The sequence below is a fragment of the Cetorhinus maximus genome, chromosome 5, assembly GCF_964194155.1.
Source record: "Cetorhinus maximus chromosome 5, sCetMax3.hap1.1, whole genome shotgun sequence".
Taxonomy (NCBI): Eukaryota; Metazoa; Chordata; class Chondrichthyes; order Lamniformes; family Cetorhinidae; genus Cetorhinus; species Cetorhinus maximus.
The window spans coordinates 84747857-84766940 of NC_135883.1; the positions used below are offsets into that span (position 1 = coordinate 84747857).

Consider the following 19084-nt stretch of genomic DNA (forward strand, 5'->3'; position numbering starts at 1 on the left):
ATTATGATTTTCGACCGCTACTACCTCTCTAATAATGGATTCTAGCATTTTCTTAATGACAGATGTTAGACTAACTGGCCTATAGTTTCCTGCTTTCTGCCTCTCTTTTTTCTTGAATGGTAGTGTTACATTTGCAGTTTTCCAATTCACTGGAACCTTTCCAGAATCTAGGGAATTTTGGAAGATTACAACCAATGAAGATGCACAGAATCTTTGGTGTGGGCCTGGAGTTTAAGCTGTAAGGGGGAGATGGGGAGCTCATCGTGCCTGTGTCTGTAGTATAAGGGTCTGGCACATATAGGGTCAACGTGGGACTGAGTACAGTACCACCACACAGTGATGTAAAAGAACACATGACCCACACCTAGGGGTCAGTCTAGTGTTGGACAGAGTCATGTGCACAAGCAAGCATGGAGACAGCTCCTAGCTTGAACTCTTTACTGTATATATATGTATAAAGTATACATATATATAATATATATGTTTATATATATATATATATATACGTACACACATGATTCTTGTAGTTAACCTACCTAAGACTACGAAGACTTTATTAAGACCTACTGAATGGTATCCAACACCATAGAATTTTAGGCCATTCAGCTCATGGTGCCTGTGTCAGCTCCTTGAAAGAGTTATCCAATTAGTCTCATATCCCAATTTGTTTTCCTAAAGCCCTGCAATTTTTTTCCTTTCCAAGTATATATCAATACCCTATTGAATCTGCTTCTACCATCCTTTTACGCGGTGCATTCCAGATCATAACCACTCACTTTTGCCTATCTCTCAACTGGTTCTTTTGCCAACTATCTTAAACCTGTGCCCTCTCATCGCCATGCCAATCACCGGTGGACAATTTATCTTTATTTACTCTATTAAAACTCTCATAATTTTGAATATTTCCATTAAATCCCCTGTTAATCTTTGTTCTGAGGAGAATAAATGCCAGCTTCTAATGAATAATAAATATTGCCAATATAGACCATTTTGGATCAAAATGTTTCCTGTTTGTTGGGTTCTGTTTATCCTGTGTTTTCTGTGAAATAGAGTTCCTAGCAATCTCCAAAATCAAGTTTGCAGATGAACTAGCTTGGCTATCGTGAGCTGCCTACATCTGTGTCTGCTTTCTTTCAAGCAGATACCTTATAAATGGCTCTTTATTTTATAGTTATAAGAATAAAAAGTGACAAGTTTAAAGAATGGAAAGTCCAAACTGTTACCAATATTTCAAAAGCTAAAATTAATTTATCCATTGCTAATTTATACCTAGGGATACAACACAATTTAGAACTCTGGATATTTTTGTGAGAATATTTTTTTCTCTGAGGAGAGGGGCTCTCCTCCCTATTTCTTCTCATGTGTTTAAACTGCATAGCAACGCAGATGTACTCTCTAGGGTGTCATCAATTCTGGCCTGATTTGCCTGCTGTCCCAATGATAGCTTTCCCATTGATTTTGCCTCCCATGTGTGGTGAAGCAATTGGCTATTGAAATCGGGATGGATTGCAGCTCTAGTGTCATGTTCTTCTACATTGTCACGTGGAGGATTTATCACAAGACAATTATTGATGCCTTTCATTCTTTATTGCCTCACCAAAGGAAATCATTTCTTTGCAGCCACCCTGTTAAATTCTTTAACATTTTGAATACCTCAATTAGATCACCAATCTTCTATAATCCAGTGAATATAAACCAATTCAATTTCACTGCCCCTGCTAGCTTAGTACCATCTGCAAAGTTGCCCATGTTGGATTCAAAAACTGGAAACAACAGTGATTCCAGAGCTGAGCCCTGAGGCTACTCACTCAGTGCTTTCCACCACATTTAGCATAATTCCTTTAACAAGTACTCATTGTTTCTGAACCTTCAACCAGTTTCTTATCCATGTCCAAGGTTAATCCCAAAACTCCACAATTTTGAGTTTATTTAATGATCTTTCATTTGGACCTATTCAAAGCCCAGATAGACTGCATTATAGAGCTTACCACAGTCCACTTGTGTTTTCTCTTCCCCAAAGAAATCGACAAAGTTAATTAGACAGCATTTTCCTCTGCTGAAGCCATACTTGCTGTCATAACTAGCTTGTCATTGTACAACAGCTGGTCTGTGAACTTACTCCCTAGTTTTACCTTTATTTTGGAATTTTTGAGGTCAGGGAATGCTCTACATTTATGCAAGGAATGTGGCTTCAAATTTTAAATGTGCATACCCACATAGACCTCAACGGCAAAAGGCTTGGGCATCCTTATGATAATGAAATATTAAAGGGCCAATTCTATGTGAAGCGCCTGAGGTCGGAAAAGTAAGTCATACTTGGCACCAAATGGCTCATTATACTGAATCACTGTGCGTGCATTAGCCTCATTACTAATTACAAAATTATAAAAATTAATGGAACTTGTAGAAGTACACCACTTAAGTACAGATAATTAAGGATGAAAAAGGACTAGAATACAAGGGCGCATGCCATATTGGAGTCCAGAGCTAACAAGGGGGAATATTAGATAATGGGTATCAAGTCAGATTTAGTTAACAGCCTAAAAGCCCATGAACATATATCTAATATTGATCATAATATGATCAAGCTCAATGTAGTACTTGAAAGGGAGAAATGCAAAACAGCTACTAATATCTCAGAGTTAGGTCAGGCTGACTTTACCGTGATGAGACAAAGAGTGACAACAGTAAAGTGGACAAGTCTGTTAATGGGTAAAATATTAGAAGATAAGTGGTGTTTAAAAAAGAACTTATAATGATACAGTTTCTATCCTAAGGGCAAGAGTCTATTTAACAAAAAAAACAGCTATGGATGCCTATAGAGGCAAGAGACTTCAAACTAAAAGAAAAAGTACACAAAAATACAGAACAAACATTCTTGGCGAATAAAAAAGATACAAAAAAACTGATAGTGTCAATAAAAACAAAGAAATGGCAGACATGTTGGATAATTACTTTGCATCAGTATTTACAGTAGAGAAAGAGGTCAACATGCCGGTCATCCCATGAAAATTCATATTGAATCAGTAACAGGGGCTCACCAAAATTAACATAAGTAAAATAATAATAATGAAGAAGAGCGACAAATCTCCAAGACCAGATAGTTTTCAACCTGGGTTTTAAAGGAAGTCAGTTAACACATCAGATGCCCTAACGATAATCCTCCAAAATTCTCTCGATTCAGGTACAATTGGAAAATTGTGCAAATTACTCCATTATTTAAGAAAGGTAAGATGGGGGAAACCAGGGAATTATTGATCAGTTAGCCTAATATCAGGAAGTTACTAGAATCTATAGTTAAGAATTAGGTGACTGGACACTAAAAGTTTTCAGCTGGTCAGAGAGAGCCAGCATGGGTTTGAACTTTTTGAAGAGTTAACTAAAGTAGCGGACAAGGGTGTGTCTATGAAACAACTTCTGGAATCCATGTAAATAATATCCACAAGGTCCTTCATAAGAGACTGTTGGTTAAAGTTTAAGCTGATAGATTTGAGGAAAACTATTGACCTGGTTAGAGAATTAGCTGAACAGCTGGAGACGATGGTTTGGATAACTGGCACATACTCTAACTGGCAGGATGTGACTAGCGGTGCCCACAAGGAACTGTGTCAAGGCCACAACTATTCACACTATTTATTAACAACTTGGTTGACGGGATAGAAAGCCACATATCCAAATTTGCTGATGACACAAAGATGGGCACCGTTGTAAACAGTATAGATAGGATACAATCACGGAGATATTGATAGATTAAGTGAATGGGCAAAACAGCAGCAAATGGATTTCAATGCAGACAAATGTGAGGTCATCGAACTTGGACCTAAAAAGGATAGAGCTGGGCACTTTCTAAATGGTGAAAAGCTAGAAACAGTGGAGGTCCAGAGGGACTTTGGGGATCCAGGTACTTAGATCATTAAAATGTTGTGAACAGGGTACTCAGAAAATAATCAAAAAGTTAATGGAATTCTGGCCTTTATATGTAGAGGACTAGAGTACAGGGGAGTAGAAGTCATGCTTAAGTTATACAAAGTCCAGGTTGGATCACATTTGGAGTACTATCAGCACTTTTGGAAACCACACCTTAGAAGGATACATTGGCCTTGGAGGCAGTACAGCTTAGATTTACCAGAAAGATACCCAGACTTCACCAATTAAGTTATGAGGAGAGATTACACAAACTAGGGATGTATTCCCTGCGATTTTGAAGGTTAAGAAGGGTTGATTTGATTGAGATTTCAAAGATATTAAGGGGAAATAATAGGGCAGATAGCCAGAAACTATTTCCGCCAATTAGGGAGCCTAGAACTTGAAGGCATGGTTTGAAAATTAGAGCCAAACCTTTCAGGAGTGAAATTAGGAAAATCTTCTACACAAGAAATGTGGTAGAAGTTTGGAATTCTCTTTGGCAAACAGCAATTGATGCTAGATCAATTGTCAATTTTAAATTTGAGATCGATTGTTATTGGTTAACTAAAGCTATTAAGCAATACAGGGCAAAGACAGGTATATGAAGCTAGGTCGCAGATTGGCCATGATCTCATTGAATGGTGGGACATGCATAACAGGCTTAATAGCCTGCTCCTGTTCTTATGCCATTCGGCCCATCTTAATTCACCTATCCAGAAGATCCTACAGTCATCCCATTTCATTGTTCTATAGATTGGAAAACTGCACAAGTCACTCCACTGTTTCTTAAATTTTCCAGGTATTTTCACCATCACTGCTCTGTTTACACGTATATTCAACTTTCGATATTCAATATTGTTCATTATTCGTTTGAAGAAATACCTCCTAATTATCAGTTGTAAATTTAATGTTAACTAGTTTGAACTTATGTCCGCTTGTCCTCTCATTTTATATATAAAGTGGCAGAATTATCTGTTTCAGCTGAATATTGACCTTTTACTACATCTCAATGTGATTTGCTTTACGAACTGGATTTCTTTGTGTCTTCCTCTCATACCAAAGAAATTATTTACAAATGCACTTAATTCATACAAAAGGACATTTATTGTTTTAGCTGTTTATACGTATTCTATTTGGCCATTTCATATAAAAATACAGTTCATACTAATCATTTCTGTCTCTCACATTTAACAATGCTGTAACAGCCAAATAAAATGGGCCTTTATCAATTTATTAGCTAAAAGGTCTTTTGCAGTTCAAAATAGATTTGAACTGTTCATTTCTGCGGATTTTCATTTTCTTTAGAAATCTTCTTTGTTACCCCACTGAAGTACTTGTCACGGAATGAATTGTGGCCCAAGTATGGACTATACTTTGCATCAATAAGATGGGCATATCGATCCTTATCCTAAGGAATGAAGAGAATGAGATTAGTTTGAAAGACATTATTCACTACTCAATTACCCTAACTATAAAAGAATTCAATTAATTAGGCTTCAGAAATAGGTAAATAAATAAACACATAATAAATAAATATTTGGATATACCACTCCAATCACATCCCTGCCCCTTCTTCTCACTGAGCTTATGGTGAACTACCCATTACCCTTCCTATCACACTCTCATCCTAACACCATCCCAACCTCTTCCTTGGAACTATTTGATGCTTCCTTGTATTCTCTCCACTTCCTCTCTCTCCTGTCACCTCATCCTTAATATGTAATCCACTCCTGTCTACTGGCACTTGCTCCTCTGCAAGGGCAGGTGACAAGTTTGCAGAGGCCTCCACCCACTCAACCAATTTTCCTCCTTACCTTAAGATAAAAGCAAAATGCTGCGAATGCTGGAAATCTGAAATAAAAACATAAAGTGCTGGAAAAACTCAGCAGGTCTGGCAGCATCTGTGGAGAGAGAAATAGAGTTAACATTTCGAGTCCATATGACTCTTCTTCTGGCTCTGAAGAAGAGTCATACGGACTCAAAACGTTAATTCTGTTTCTCTCTCCACAGATGCTGCCAGACCTGCTGAGTTTTTCCAGCATTTTCTGCTTTTATTCCTCCTTACCTTCCCTTCCTAATTTCCCTTTCTAGCTATTTTGTTTTATTCATTCATGGTGTGTGGGCGTCGCTGGCTGGGCCAACGTTTATTGCCCATCCCCAATTGCCTTTGAGAAGGTGAAGTCACAGCCACTGGACAAAACTTTCAAGCCCCTGCCCAGGCTTTTAGCAGCTGTTGCGACCTTCAGGTGAAACTTTAATGAAGCCATTAAGTATACACAAGAAAAAAGTCAATTGATGAATTTAACTATACTATTGCAAAACTGTAATGCATTATAAATGTGTGTAAATTAATTTATAATGGAAAAAAGCTTGATGCATAAAGTTTATGAAAAACATGGCAACAGGTAATTAAGGAACACAGTTAGGAAGTGCATGTAAATGCAAGATGTTTACTGCATAAGCACAGATGGGTCACTGGTTTGCTTGCGAGTATGTTATGTAGTAGTATTGACTGATTAGTTCAACTATAGAAGGGGAGCACACCCTCTTTGGTAGGAAATTGGAAGAAGTTCTTAAAGCTAGAGCTTGTTGAACCAGTGTCAATCTCTCTCAATGTAATGGAAATCTACTTCTCTTCAATGGAAGTAACATTTCTTTTCTTCCATCTACTTGACTGTTTTATTTATTTTTTTCTCACATTCTTCCCTTTAATTTTTGGGCTTCTCTTGAAGGTACAGCTTCATAGGTACCAACAAGTTTCCAACAACTTTATCCAACTGGCCACTCTTGACTTGCAAGCAGAGACATGCAAGTTAGGCTGTTCAAGGGAAGTAACAGGAATGATTGAACGATGAGCAGGAATCCTATTTGGTTCCTCCTTCTCCCTTAGCATACTTTGCTGATCTAACAATGCCAGTGTTACCCCAGCTGAGATTAACTAACTCAACACCCCACTCTGGGTTTGGATCTGGCCTTTTTTTTGGAGCAACCCTCACTTTCCCTTTTGACATTTCCCCATTTCTTAGATTAATGGCCTGGTTTTTTTTTAAATATCTAAGCTTACTATAAGCTCAGTGAGATGTTAACGGTGATGAAGGGAGCATCCAAATTATTGTTAGAGAACAAAAGCTAAGATCAGTAAGTGGAAGTCCAGGAGGAGTCCTGGACAGAGCAGAAAAAATGTGGGAGAGAGTAGAACTAAGATAATTTACTCGGAAATAGTGGGGTTTTTTTTGTTTTTTGTTAGAGTTAACACACCATTCCAGCATGAAGTGTGTAGTTTTAGAGATGAAAACTTGTCATTTATTAAAGAACATGTATTTCATGTATTTTAATTCAATTTCCCAAGAGTTAACTCTGGAAAAATCATTCCATTGTTTTAAAATGCATACAGATATTTGACACACTTAGATTTAATGTAACTAATAAATATCACTATTTCTCTAATGCAGCAATTAAGAAAGAAACAGTAACTTTATTTCCTGTTTAATGTGTATTCCAATTCCATTCCAATTAAATACATAAACTAATTTATCAAGGAAGGTTATGCTTGGATCAGGAAACTGCAGTTAAAAGCAGCCAATTTTCAAGTCCTTGTACCGCAACCTATTTAATTTTTTACCCAGCAATTCAATCGAAACAAAAACAGTCACACCCTGAACAGAATCTTTTTCTCGAGTCAGCAGGACATTTTACATGGCCTTTACCAATAGACTCACTGTCTTATCATGCGAATCATTGAAACCAGATAACTAGAGATATTTTGTGCTTGGATCAGCATTTATTTAAATGTTGCATTTGGATCAAGAGTTACTACACAATTAGAAGCAAATGCCAAGTGGTTTGGTATAATGGAATCTTATGCTTGGATCAGAAATGCAGTTATTTGGACTCATGTGTAACCTTTAAATTTGATTTATCTTTCTCAGATTTTAGAGGGTTAAACAGTGTCTTCTTTGACCTCCAGTGGTTTGTGCTACTATTATTACATTAAAACTTACAGACCCTCTTCAAATGATAACATAATCATTGGTTGAGGTCCCTTACTGCCATGTTAACCACATGTCATTTACAGCCTTTAAACACCAACTGTTTGGAGAGAGAAATGTTGCTATCTGTAAACCTTTAGAAGCAAACAGCACTTGAAAACACAAAACAACAAAAGAAAATTGCTCCTGTGTGCTTCTCACCTCAGCTCCTGCAACTTCAAACTAACCCTTGACAATTGGCTTCTAAAAAACTGCTGACCTAAAAAGTTGCTCTGGCAATTGTAATATCTAATCTGTTATTAGCTATGCTATTACCATATTATAAACAGGAAAAAGAAAGTATCAGGTAGTGTTGCATTTGCTTACACTTTTTAAAGATTCATATCCTACATTTACTCAAATGGGCCTCAGTTCAGCTTCAGGGTAATTGCCCATGTCTGGTTTTTGTTTAAAAAGCCTGTCTTTCTTATCACAGCTTTTCACTGCTCTACATCTGCTGCTGTACAGTAGCTATAGAAACCACTTGTGCAAAATCATACAATTATAAACATTGTAAAGGACAACTAGTTCTGACATAAAACCGCTGACATGAAACCAGGAAATCTATAGGAGGAGAATGTCATTGGAAAACATATCCAAAATAAATTATTTTACTGCAAACCAATATTTAAATGGTAATCCATTCTTAAAGAATTATGCAAGAAAATGAATAACAATTAATATTAAGAATTAATCTCTTCAACAGGCCAGCTGTACCACAGAAACTGCTACCCAAAACTGGAGAGAAATCAACTGAAAGGGCCCATGCTACAAGTCCTAAAAATTTTCAGCTTTCATTCGAGGTGTTTTCTTCCTTGCACATATGATCCACTAAATTTATTCCATTACTTCTGAAATGTACAAAACTAAAGGAGTTTTCCTGCATTAAAAAGAAAACTACAACTTTGTTTAATCTTTGTCTGTGTGTCAAAATGATAATGCATCCATCAAATGTTGACAGGCACTTAGGCAGAATATTTGAAACATAGGACTGAATTTCACCATTCCTCTGGAGATAGGCTGGGAGATGGGAAGGCTTGTAAAATAGTGTCAGAAGGTGAGAGAGAAGCCCAATGTCTTCTCACTGCCACAGGATACTCTTAGAAGCGGGAACGGCAGTGGCACAGCCACACACCAACTGAAGGTGTATGGACAATTAATACAATTAACTAGCCAATGAACAGCCACTTCACATCCCTCACCAGCATTTTACTGGCATCAGGACAGTCCACCTGCTATGTGGTGAGACCAGCAGGTACATCGCAACAGCCTTCCAGTGGCTTCTCAATATGAGGTGGGGGGGAATCGCCTTCTTTTCTGGTTGCTCCATGACCTCCAGCAGTAATAGCCATTCCTGCAGCTCCACTGCTGTCACTTCCGATTGTCAGGGTCTGCCCATCTTGACCCTGGCACATTAAAAAAAAATTCTTACCCACCCTTCAAGAGCTCCTCAACATGGAGGTATTTTCCTTCTTCCTGCAGTCTCAGCAATGGCCACCTGTATCATTGGTTCTGCCGAGCTCCCGGCCCTCTAATTGGGCCAGCAGCTCTGGGAGGCAAGCTACCATCCTGGATGGCATTCCCACAGCAGCCTCTCAATTGGCTGCCACCAGTCAAATCGCCCCTGCCATCCTGCAGTCCACACATGCCGGCTGGTGACTTATTTTTGGTCCTGGTGACAAGATTTCCTTGGTTCATGTAAAATCCAGCCCATTATTACAAGGGTGATTCAATACACAACACAAAACTCTGCAGCTCCAGACTTTTAAAAAAATATTGCGGAAAAAATTCCCACAAAGTAAATTGCCAGGCCTTATTATTCAAAAACACAGATTATCCTTTAAAAAAAACTGGAGAATAAAACCTGTTTTCACTTATATGACAAATGTCAACATTACGTATGGATTGCGTACTGATGCTTCTCTGTTATGCTCTAAAGATATACAATATCCTATCTCAAAAAAAAAACTTTCCATTGCACTCCTGTGATAGCCACTTTCATACCAGGATCTTTGTGACTTCTCTAAATATCTACGTCAATTCATAGATGACATTATGCTATGGAATTACTGCTGGTTGGAAGCTGGTTGGCACTGCTGGAGCCTCACTTTCCTTCCAATCAGCAGAGAGGACATGGATCCAAACTAACTAGCTTCCTGCAATAGTAATTCATTATGATTCACAAACTGCAACAAAGAAGAGTCTGTTTAACTCTTCAGAAGCGGGTAGAACTGTACAAAGAGGAGGAATTATAGGGCTAAATGTACTATCATCAATTCAAAGAACACCTGAAGATAAAAACAGAAACTGCTGGAAATACTCAGCAGGTCAGGCAGCCTCTGTGGAGAGAAAAGGAATTAACTTTCCAGGTCGATGACCTTCCTGGAGATACTTGCATGCTGTCAGCCATTCTGATTTCTTTTTAATCCAGTCTCAGAATGTGGGAAACACTGGCACTCATTTTTTTAGGGCCTTCTTCTGCAAGTGTTATTTTTTGTAGCAGTCTAGTACAATAGAATGGGTTGCGAGGCCATTTCGGAGAGCAGATAAAAGTCAGCCATGTTGGTGTGGGACTGGAGTCACACATAGACCTGACCAAGTGAGGACAGCAGGTTTCCTTGCCTAAAGGATATTTGTCGGCAGGTTTCCTTGCCTAAAGGATATTTATGGGCAAGTTGTTTTTTTTATGACAAAACATCTTTTATATCCAGATTTTTAAAACTTTCAAAATATCTATGCTGGAATTTGAGCTCATGCCAGGCCTCTAATATCATGTCATGAAAGTATAATAATTCTTATTATTATTGTGATTTATTATAAAAGTAGGTTAATAGTGGGGTTTAGATAGTTTCTCTGTGTGTGCGTGGAATTTTGTTGAATTGGAGACAGCTAGTCTGGAGGCTTTGATTCATCAAAAGAAGCTAGATTTGAAATGCTAAATACGTAAGCATGGCTGAAGTCTTAGAATGTAAAGTGAGGAGAATTTGCATTTTTAGATAAATCAGGGCAGTTTGAATTTCAAAGAGATGGTAGGATGTTTATACCTAGCCAGAGAAGCTAGGCCAAGCAGTGTGTTTATTTTTCCCAAAGGTTACTGACAATATTAGCACCATGAAAAGATTTATATTATGAGAAAGGTAAAGTTCCAAAGACATATGAGAACAATGGAATTAACATTAAAAAGGAGAAACATGTACAACGGAGAATGAGGCTGTGTGTCTTTGAGGCATTGTAAGATCTACCAGAAGTGTGAGAAGCCTCTAGTATTTGTGCATTAAGCCAGCTGTCTACAGAAACCGAAGCTGGGAAAAGCCATTTTGAATTCTACTGTCCAAGGTATTATGTTAACTTGCTGGCATCTGTTTAAAATCTATTTCTTTTATTACCGTTGCCTTAATAGGGGTGTAACTGGAAGCCAGATTAATTAGGGATTTTAGGAGTTATTATAACAGTCATGTGTAGACCTATGTATGTGCTTGAAATCTTTTTTTATTAATAAATGTTTAATTTAGCTTTTAAAAAAATCCTTGAAGTCTTGGTGGCCTTATTGCTTCTGAATTCAGGGCGCACATCTCAAAAACAAAACACAAATTTCAAAACCATTGTGATAGCATGATCAAGTTTCCCTCGTGGATTTGATCCGCCTGGGACACATCATCTGCCACGTCATAACAATCACTACACAATCATACTCCTCTATCCAACAGGAATCTTGCAAAATAAAATTATTTTTGAATAATGATTGCTTAGGAAATATTTTGTTCCTGTCCAGATTTCTTTAATTTACTTTCTTTAAATATTCAGTGTACTGCAGGTATCTTTTATGGTTGGATTCTACAGATCCTGCTTTCAATTTTTGAAACGGGTATTTATTATTGGAGATAAACTAAAAAAAAATGTTTTCTATTACTTTCCCTTCCTGTATCCTTTTTCTCTCTCTAATTTCTCTTTATTTCTCTTTCTGTGCCCGATTTCATATTGCCATTGACCTCTGTCTGGGGCTCCATTTCATGTTGTGTTCCTCTAACTACCAGTTAATGTACAATGATTGCTGTGTATCATTGGTGAGCTGTCTTTTTTCCCTGGTTTGCTTTGTATCTGTACTTTAAAACAGTGTCACAGCTAGCTTTCATCAAGTATTTTTTAAAATTATATCGTACTATTTACATACATCTCAGTTAATAATTTAGCAGTTCAATCATTGTCACAGATTTTCTAGTTCCATTGTGTATGTACTATGTAACTACTACTGCTTTGAAGTTACAGCCAGACAAAACAGTCCTTAAAGCCACCACCTGTATCCATGAAAGCAGCGGGTACAATGAAAATTGCAACATCAACAGTACAGGAAGTGTCAATGTTTACATATAAAGAAGTCAGTAGAATGAACCTAGTCTAATCCTGTATGTAACTACATTCTTAATATACTAGATTATCTGCTGGTAACATGGACATCCTCATTATCTGAATGTGGATTTACATTTTCCACACTGCTTTTCTTGTAGTCTCTCAGATGGTGTTTGCAAATTAGTGCCAGATTTTGTGCCATTAGGAACTGGACTTAGACTACCCAAATCTTTTTAATTTAGCATCTTTACAACCAGAAAACTGAGCAGATTCTCATCCAGCAGGCTGTCCTGGTTTTGTACCCCCATCCTACATGTGATAGGATACTCATTCTTTTGATTCAGTTTGGTGCATGTTGAACAAGTAAGAAAAATGTGCTATACTAAACAAAGGAAATATAGATTTTGATAGTCAATAATTGATAACTGTGTTAAAAAATTTGAGCTATGAAATAATTCCAATTAATATTGCTGAAAAGAAAGACATGTTGCCAAAGCTTTTCGTCTTGCACTCATCAGGACAAACACAAGAATGCCAAATTTCAAACAATCACAACAATTTATACTACAGGAGAAAATGATTCCAATTGGTTGCCAATCTGATTGGTTGAGGCATTGACATGGAGAAAGCAATTGGGAACTACAGATTCCCCAAGCTCCTGGGTAATTTAAAATAGGTGCAAGACTTGAGCATATTCTTTTTGTTTGTGGAGAACAGGTCCTTCCATATGAATGTATGTTGCTTCCAGCTGATTATCTTGAATTGTTTGTTAGTGTTAGCGCACTCAGGATTGTTCAGCAAGTGCTGCCCAATCGCAGAATCACACCTAGCATTAGACATTTTACTTTGGGTTTTGCAAGCACGGCTGATTGAGTGTTGTCTGTATTCAACTGAAGGAATATGCTATTTGATTCGATCAGCCAATCGTTGGGACATACGGCCCATGTACCTGGCATTATGCCAGCACTGAAATTCAGACACAGCGAGGCTCAATATGTGGCAGGCAGAACGTCAGCATCCTGTTAGTGGGAAGTCACTGCATAGTAGCAGCTTGCTTAACCTATTGTATAGTAAACAACCAATTTAAGATAATCAGGGAGATTATTCTATACATACTGCATTCTGCAAGTTCTGCCTAATAACAACTTTAAGTTTATGTCCTGGGTACTAATTTATTGGTTTAATTTGAAGTAGTAAAAATTCTAAACCATTTCTTTTTATCTGCTTCAATGCCACCCTCTTCCCATAAAAAATTAAATTTTCTTGTTTTTTTTCTTAGTGATCATTCCCTTCACACTTTGTGATCAGTTTTGGCACTAATTTCTTTATGTTTACAAATTGTCATTTTTTTTTGTATCATAGGGATCACAGCTGAACAAGGTTCTCTAACGACTAGCACAGTGCAAAGCCTTAGCGTAGCCATTGTAGACTCCCACTTTCTATTAGCTTATCACATTGTCTAGAAAGTGACAAATCTACCATTATTCTGAGGTCTTAGAATTTACCTGTGTTCATTTATGTCCATTCATTATATGCTCATGAGGAATACTCTTTGTGAACAATTTAAGCTATTTTACATTTTTGGTGTTAAGTTTTATAAACTATCTCTATGCCCAAATTACATAAACAATAAAAATCTTTCTTGCTTGCTGCATTGTTCCAGTGAAGCCCAACGCAAACTGGAGGAACAGCACCTCATCTTCCGACTAGGCACTTTACAGCCTTCCGGGCTGAATATTGAATTCAACAACTTTAGATCTTAAACTCCCCCTCCCCCCATCCCCACCCCGTTTCTCCCACCCCCCCCACCGCCCCCCACCCCCCCACTTTTTTTCAATAATTTATATAGATTCTGCTTTCCCCACCTATTTCCATTATTTTTAAATCTAAAACTAAAACCTTGTTAGTCTGTCCACCCCACCCCCACTAGAGCTGTACTTTGAGTATCCTGTCTTCCATTCTTAATTAGCACTTTTCTTAGACAAATATCACCACCTTCAACACCTCTTTGATCCTTTTGTCTGTGGCATCTTTTGATTATCTGCTCCTATCACTGCTTATCTCCACAATCACCACACCCTCAACTTCTCTCTTCCCCCCCACCCCCCGCTCCCCCCCCCACCTTAAACCAGTTTATATTTCTCCCTTCTCCTAACTATGCTTCAGTTCTGCCGAAGGGCCATGAAGGCTCGAAACGTTAACTGATTTCTTCTCCGCCGATGCTGCCAGACCTGCTGAGTTTTTCCAGGTAATTCTGTTTTTGTTTTGGATTTCCAGCATCCGCAGTAGCTTTTAGCTTTTTGTAAAAATCTTTCTACATTATCTGTCTCAATTATTGTACTTCTTTTAGTATCATTAGCACTTTACATTTGCTTTCCATATCCAGGTCATTTATTAGAAAGAGTAGGGGTCCAATCATTAACTTAAAAGCTCCGTATAATTAAACAGTACACCAATCACGGGTAGTCTTCATTTTCTGTTTTCTCACCTGTCCGTGTTCTATCCTGGATTCTTCTAGCTGATAGACTTCCATATGAAATTTTGGCACAAAAATGCCAAGAAGTCTTGTGATCGCATTGTGAAATTATGGGTGGGATTTTCCGCACCCGCCCGCCAGCAGGATCTTCCAGTCCTGCCGCAAGTCAATGGACTTCTGGCTAGGGCGCTTCCTCACCCGCGGCGGGTCCCGCCCACGACAGGGCCAGAAAATCCCAGCCTATATCTATAAAGCTCTGCTATCTATGTCAGACAGATCTTCCTCTTCTCAATCAACTTTTCAGCAAAGTTATAAAGAGTCATTTACAGCATAAGAGGCTATTCGGCCCATCAAGAGTGTGCCAGCTCTCAGCAGAGCAATCTAGTCAGTCCCAATTCCCTATTCTATCCCCTTAGCCCTGCAAGCTTATTTCCTTCAAGTGTCCATTTAATTTCCTTTTAAAATAATTTTGCTCCTCAAAATAGAAAAATATTCCAGTTCTTAAAGATCTGAGAATAAATACTGAAGGGAAAAGCCAGCTTTGCTCAGTTAGCATACCCATCTGGTTGGTGGGAGAGGGATGTAGTGATTCTGACACAAGCCCTTTGTCATATTTTTCAGCTGTGCCTACACCTATGCCCATTCCCACACAAATTAGACAAATTGTCAGGAACATCTCTTTCTGCCTCCTAACCACGACAGCAAAGTGCCTACACCATTTGATTTTTAAAAAAGCCATTATGTTCAATTTTGAAATTAAACAAAGCCTCTTTGAGGAATACAGATTGAAGGCTAAGAGGGATGAGGGGAGAGTGGAAACAGTGAGGGGGTCTCAGCATCCATCCTTGGGGGGAAAATGGAGTTAATGAATGTCACCACTGAAATGAGTGGCAGCAGAATAAAGAGGAGGATACATTGTGCATGAAGGGAAAGACTGGGTAGCAAACAGGGAACAGCAAAGGACTTGGTAAGAATGGTCGACTGGAAATGCAGAGGTATGGGAAACTATAGGGTGTGAAGGAAAGGGTTACTGCTGTGGGAAAAAGCTACAAAGGGAATCGCTAATGGCTGCAGCCACATTTTCCTCCCAAGCCCCAGTCTGTAGCCTTCGCGAGACTCTGTTTTCCACCACAACAGACCATGCATCACTTTCCACATCCTTTATTCCAGCAGTCATCTAGACTACAAAACAATCTGGACTATGACTAACAAAGGTTAACACTAAACAGTATTTGGCAAGCTAAAGCAATTTAGGATTCAGAGCGTTGGGAACGATCACACAGGAGAAGTTCAGCAACATTGTATGTCAGTGGTGGTGCTGCACTTACAAAGTCAAGACCAAGTCTAATACTTAGGTCAAGAAAATTAGAAGACAGTAGAATAACTGAACTCAGGTGCAGGACAGTGGCTAAATTAAGGGACAGAAGGCAAATTGGAGGAGGAGGAGGAGGAGGGAGTGGGGCAGGGAGAAAGAGGAAAGTAAGAGATCAAGATATGAGCATGGAAAGGGAAATGGAAGGATGAAAGGGAGGACAGACAGTAAAAGTGGAGAAACAGAGGATAATGGCACTGGGTCAGGGTCTATTTCTTCACAGTAGGAATAAGCAGGAAGTATAAAGGGAGAGGGGGTAAAGGGGGGAAAATAACAATGGGAGAGGAAGGTTGGGGGGCATTAGGCCAAAGCGATTTTCCTCTCACTGGTTAAGGAGGTAATGGCACTCTCTATGAAGTAATGCTTCTGGGTGAGAGATTGGAAGAGGCATGAGCTGTTGAATTTTGTTGGCTTTCTGCTAAGGGAACGTTTGTTGAATTTCTTGTCGGGGGCTGGTTTGTACAGTGACTTCAGCTCACATATGCTACAATGATTGTGACCTAACCACTGGTGAGTGGGGTAATTGCTGTTCTATTTTTGGCCTTGTGAGTGGCAACTGATGGCTGCATTTCTGCTCGGTTGAGGGAAGCATTTCTGCTTCAGTGGGGCCCGAGGTGGGATTATCCCAATGTCAGTTCAATTGGTTCCTGAGAGCTTGCAGCCAGGATATTTTTATTTAAATGGGGGTGGGTGTGTGTGTGAGGAGGGGTACACGGAGTGAATGCAACATTACATTGGTCTGCCAATCGCAATCACTTAGTCAAGCAATGTTATGTTATGCTCACAAAACCACCTACAGTTGCTGAATCTCTGAAATCCTCAGACCACTTAGCTTAAATTTATGATGAATTTTTAAACATTGCTTTTGGGATACAGGCTTCACCAGTATTTATTGGTCATCATTACTTATCCTTGAGAAGATGATGGTGAACCACTGAAGTGAAGATGTGCCCAGAATGTTGTTCGGTAGGAATTTCTAGGATTTTGATTCTGACAATGAAGGGACAGCGATACATGTCCAAATCAAGGATGGTGTGCAACTTAGAAAGGAACATGGAGATGATATGTGCTATATAATATTGTCAGGAACCAGTCAAATAGATTCAGATGAGATGCAGTTGTATGCTATGGTCGATAAAGAGGACAAAGGTGAGTAGGAGCCTCTATCAAACCAGCCAGGAAGGTCTCATTGCTCAGTCCCATCATTGAGCTCTAATCTTATAACACTACTATTTTCTATTGAATAGATTTATAATTATAGATCGCTGGTTAGGCCACAGCTAGAGTATTGCGTGCAATTTTGGAATCCGCATTATAGGAAGGATGTGATTGCACTAGAGATAGTGCAGAGGAGATTTACCAGGATGTTGCCTGGGCTGGAGAGTTTTAGTTATGAGGAGAGATTGGATAGATTGGGGTTATTTTCCCTGGAGCAGCAGCGATTGAGAGGGGACATGATTGAGGTGTATAAAATCTATGAGGGGCATAGGTAGGGTAGACAGGAAGGAACTTTTCCCCTTGGTGGAGGGATCAATAGCCAGGGGCCACAGATTTAAGGTAGGGGACAGATGGGTGGTGGGAATCTGGAACTCACTGCCTGAAAGGGTGGTAGAGGCAGATACCCTCAAAATACTTAAGAAGTATTTGGATGTGCACTTGCAATGCCATGGCATACAAGGCTATGGGCCTAGTGCTGGAAAATGGGGTTAGAATAGTCAGGTACTTGTGTGACCGGCGCAGACTTGATGGGCCAAAGGGCCTTTTTCTGTGCTGTAGAGCTCTATGACTCTGTGAGAACACCCATACTTTCAATTCTGGTATCAACATAAAATAATGGCTTTTTCTACACAACAAAAGAGGGTAAAGTAAATTCAATTTATTAAGCCATTTGTTCAATGTGTTTGCCGTTTGAGAGTTGTGAAGTTCTCTATGTGAGTAATGGATATATTCCTCTGAGAGAGTAGCACTTGTGGCTAGTTGCACTGGGGAGTACAGAAATCCCACTGTCTTAGAAACAGAAAGATTTGCGACACAGAAGAAGCCCTTCGACCAATCATGTGCATGTTGGTTGAAAAAGAGCCATCCAGTCTAATCCTGACATCCACCTCTTGGCCTGTAGCCCTGTAGGTTACAGCACCTCAAAGGCATATCTAAGTGTTTTTTAAAATACAATCAGGGTCTCTGCCTCCACCAGGCTGGTTGAACAGATTACTCCTCAACTTCTCTCTAATTCTTCTACCAATTACTTTAAATCTATGTCTCCTGGCTATTAACCACGCTGCTAAGAGAAATAGGTTCTTCCTAACCACGCTACCTCGGCCCCTCAATTTTATGCATATCAATTAAACCTCCCCTCGGCCTCCTCTGTTCCAAAGAAAACAATCCTAGCCTATCCAATTTCCCCTCATGGCTAAAATTCTCTAGTCTTGGCAACAGTTTCGTAAATTTCTTCTGTAACCTCTCTAGTGCAATCACATCTATCCTATAATGCAGTGACAAGAACCGTAAGCGGTGTTCCAATTGTGGTCTAACCAGTGTTCTATATAATTCTAGCAAAACCTCGCTGCTCCAATACTCTAAGTCTCAGCCAATAAAGGAAAGTATCGCGTATGCCTTCTTGACCATCTTATCTACCTATCCTGCTACCTTCAGGGATCTGTGGACATACACTTCAGGGCCCCTCTCTTTCTCTACACTTCCCAGAATCTTACTATTTATTCCCTTGCCATGTTTGTCTTCCCCAAATGCATTACTTCACACTTCTCAGCATTGAATTCCATTTCGCACCTGATCAGTCCATCTTCTTCTTCTTCTCTGGCAGTCCATTGGGATTGAGGATGACTTGCTTCCACTCAGATTCGATGGATTCTGAGATGACTGATAAGTCCAATGCATGATCTGCAGGCTCTGCCTCAGGTGGGGCAGTGGTGCTTGAAGGGTTGGGTAGATGGAGGT

General features: G+C 39.1%; 1 protein-coding gene across 3 annotated transcripts in view; it reads right to left on the minus strand.

The window, feature by feature from the left end:
* Window positions 1–4987: 4987 nt before the first annotated feature.
* trmt11 (tRNA methyltransferase 11) overlaps window positions 4988–19084 on the minus strand; it is an 84279-nt gene continuing 70182 nt past the window's right edge. For all 3 annotated transcript variants that reach the window (XM_078542146.1, XM_078542148.1, XM_078542147.1), the window contains one exon: window positions 4988–5314. In XM_078542146.1, the coding sequence (XP_078398272.1) occupies window positions 5183–5314 (132 nt within the window). In that variant the 3' untranslated portion in view covers window positions 4988–5182. The remainder of the gene's footprint in view (window positions 5315–19084) is intronic.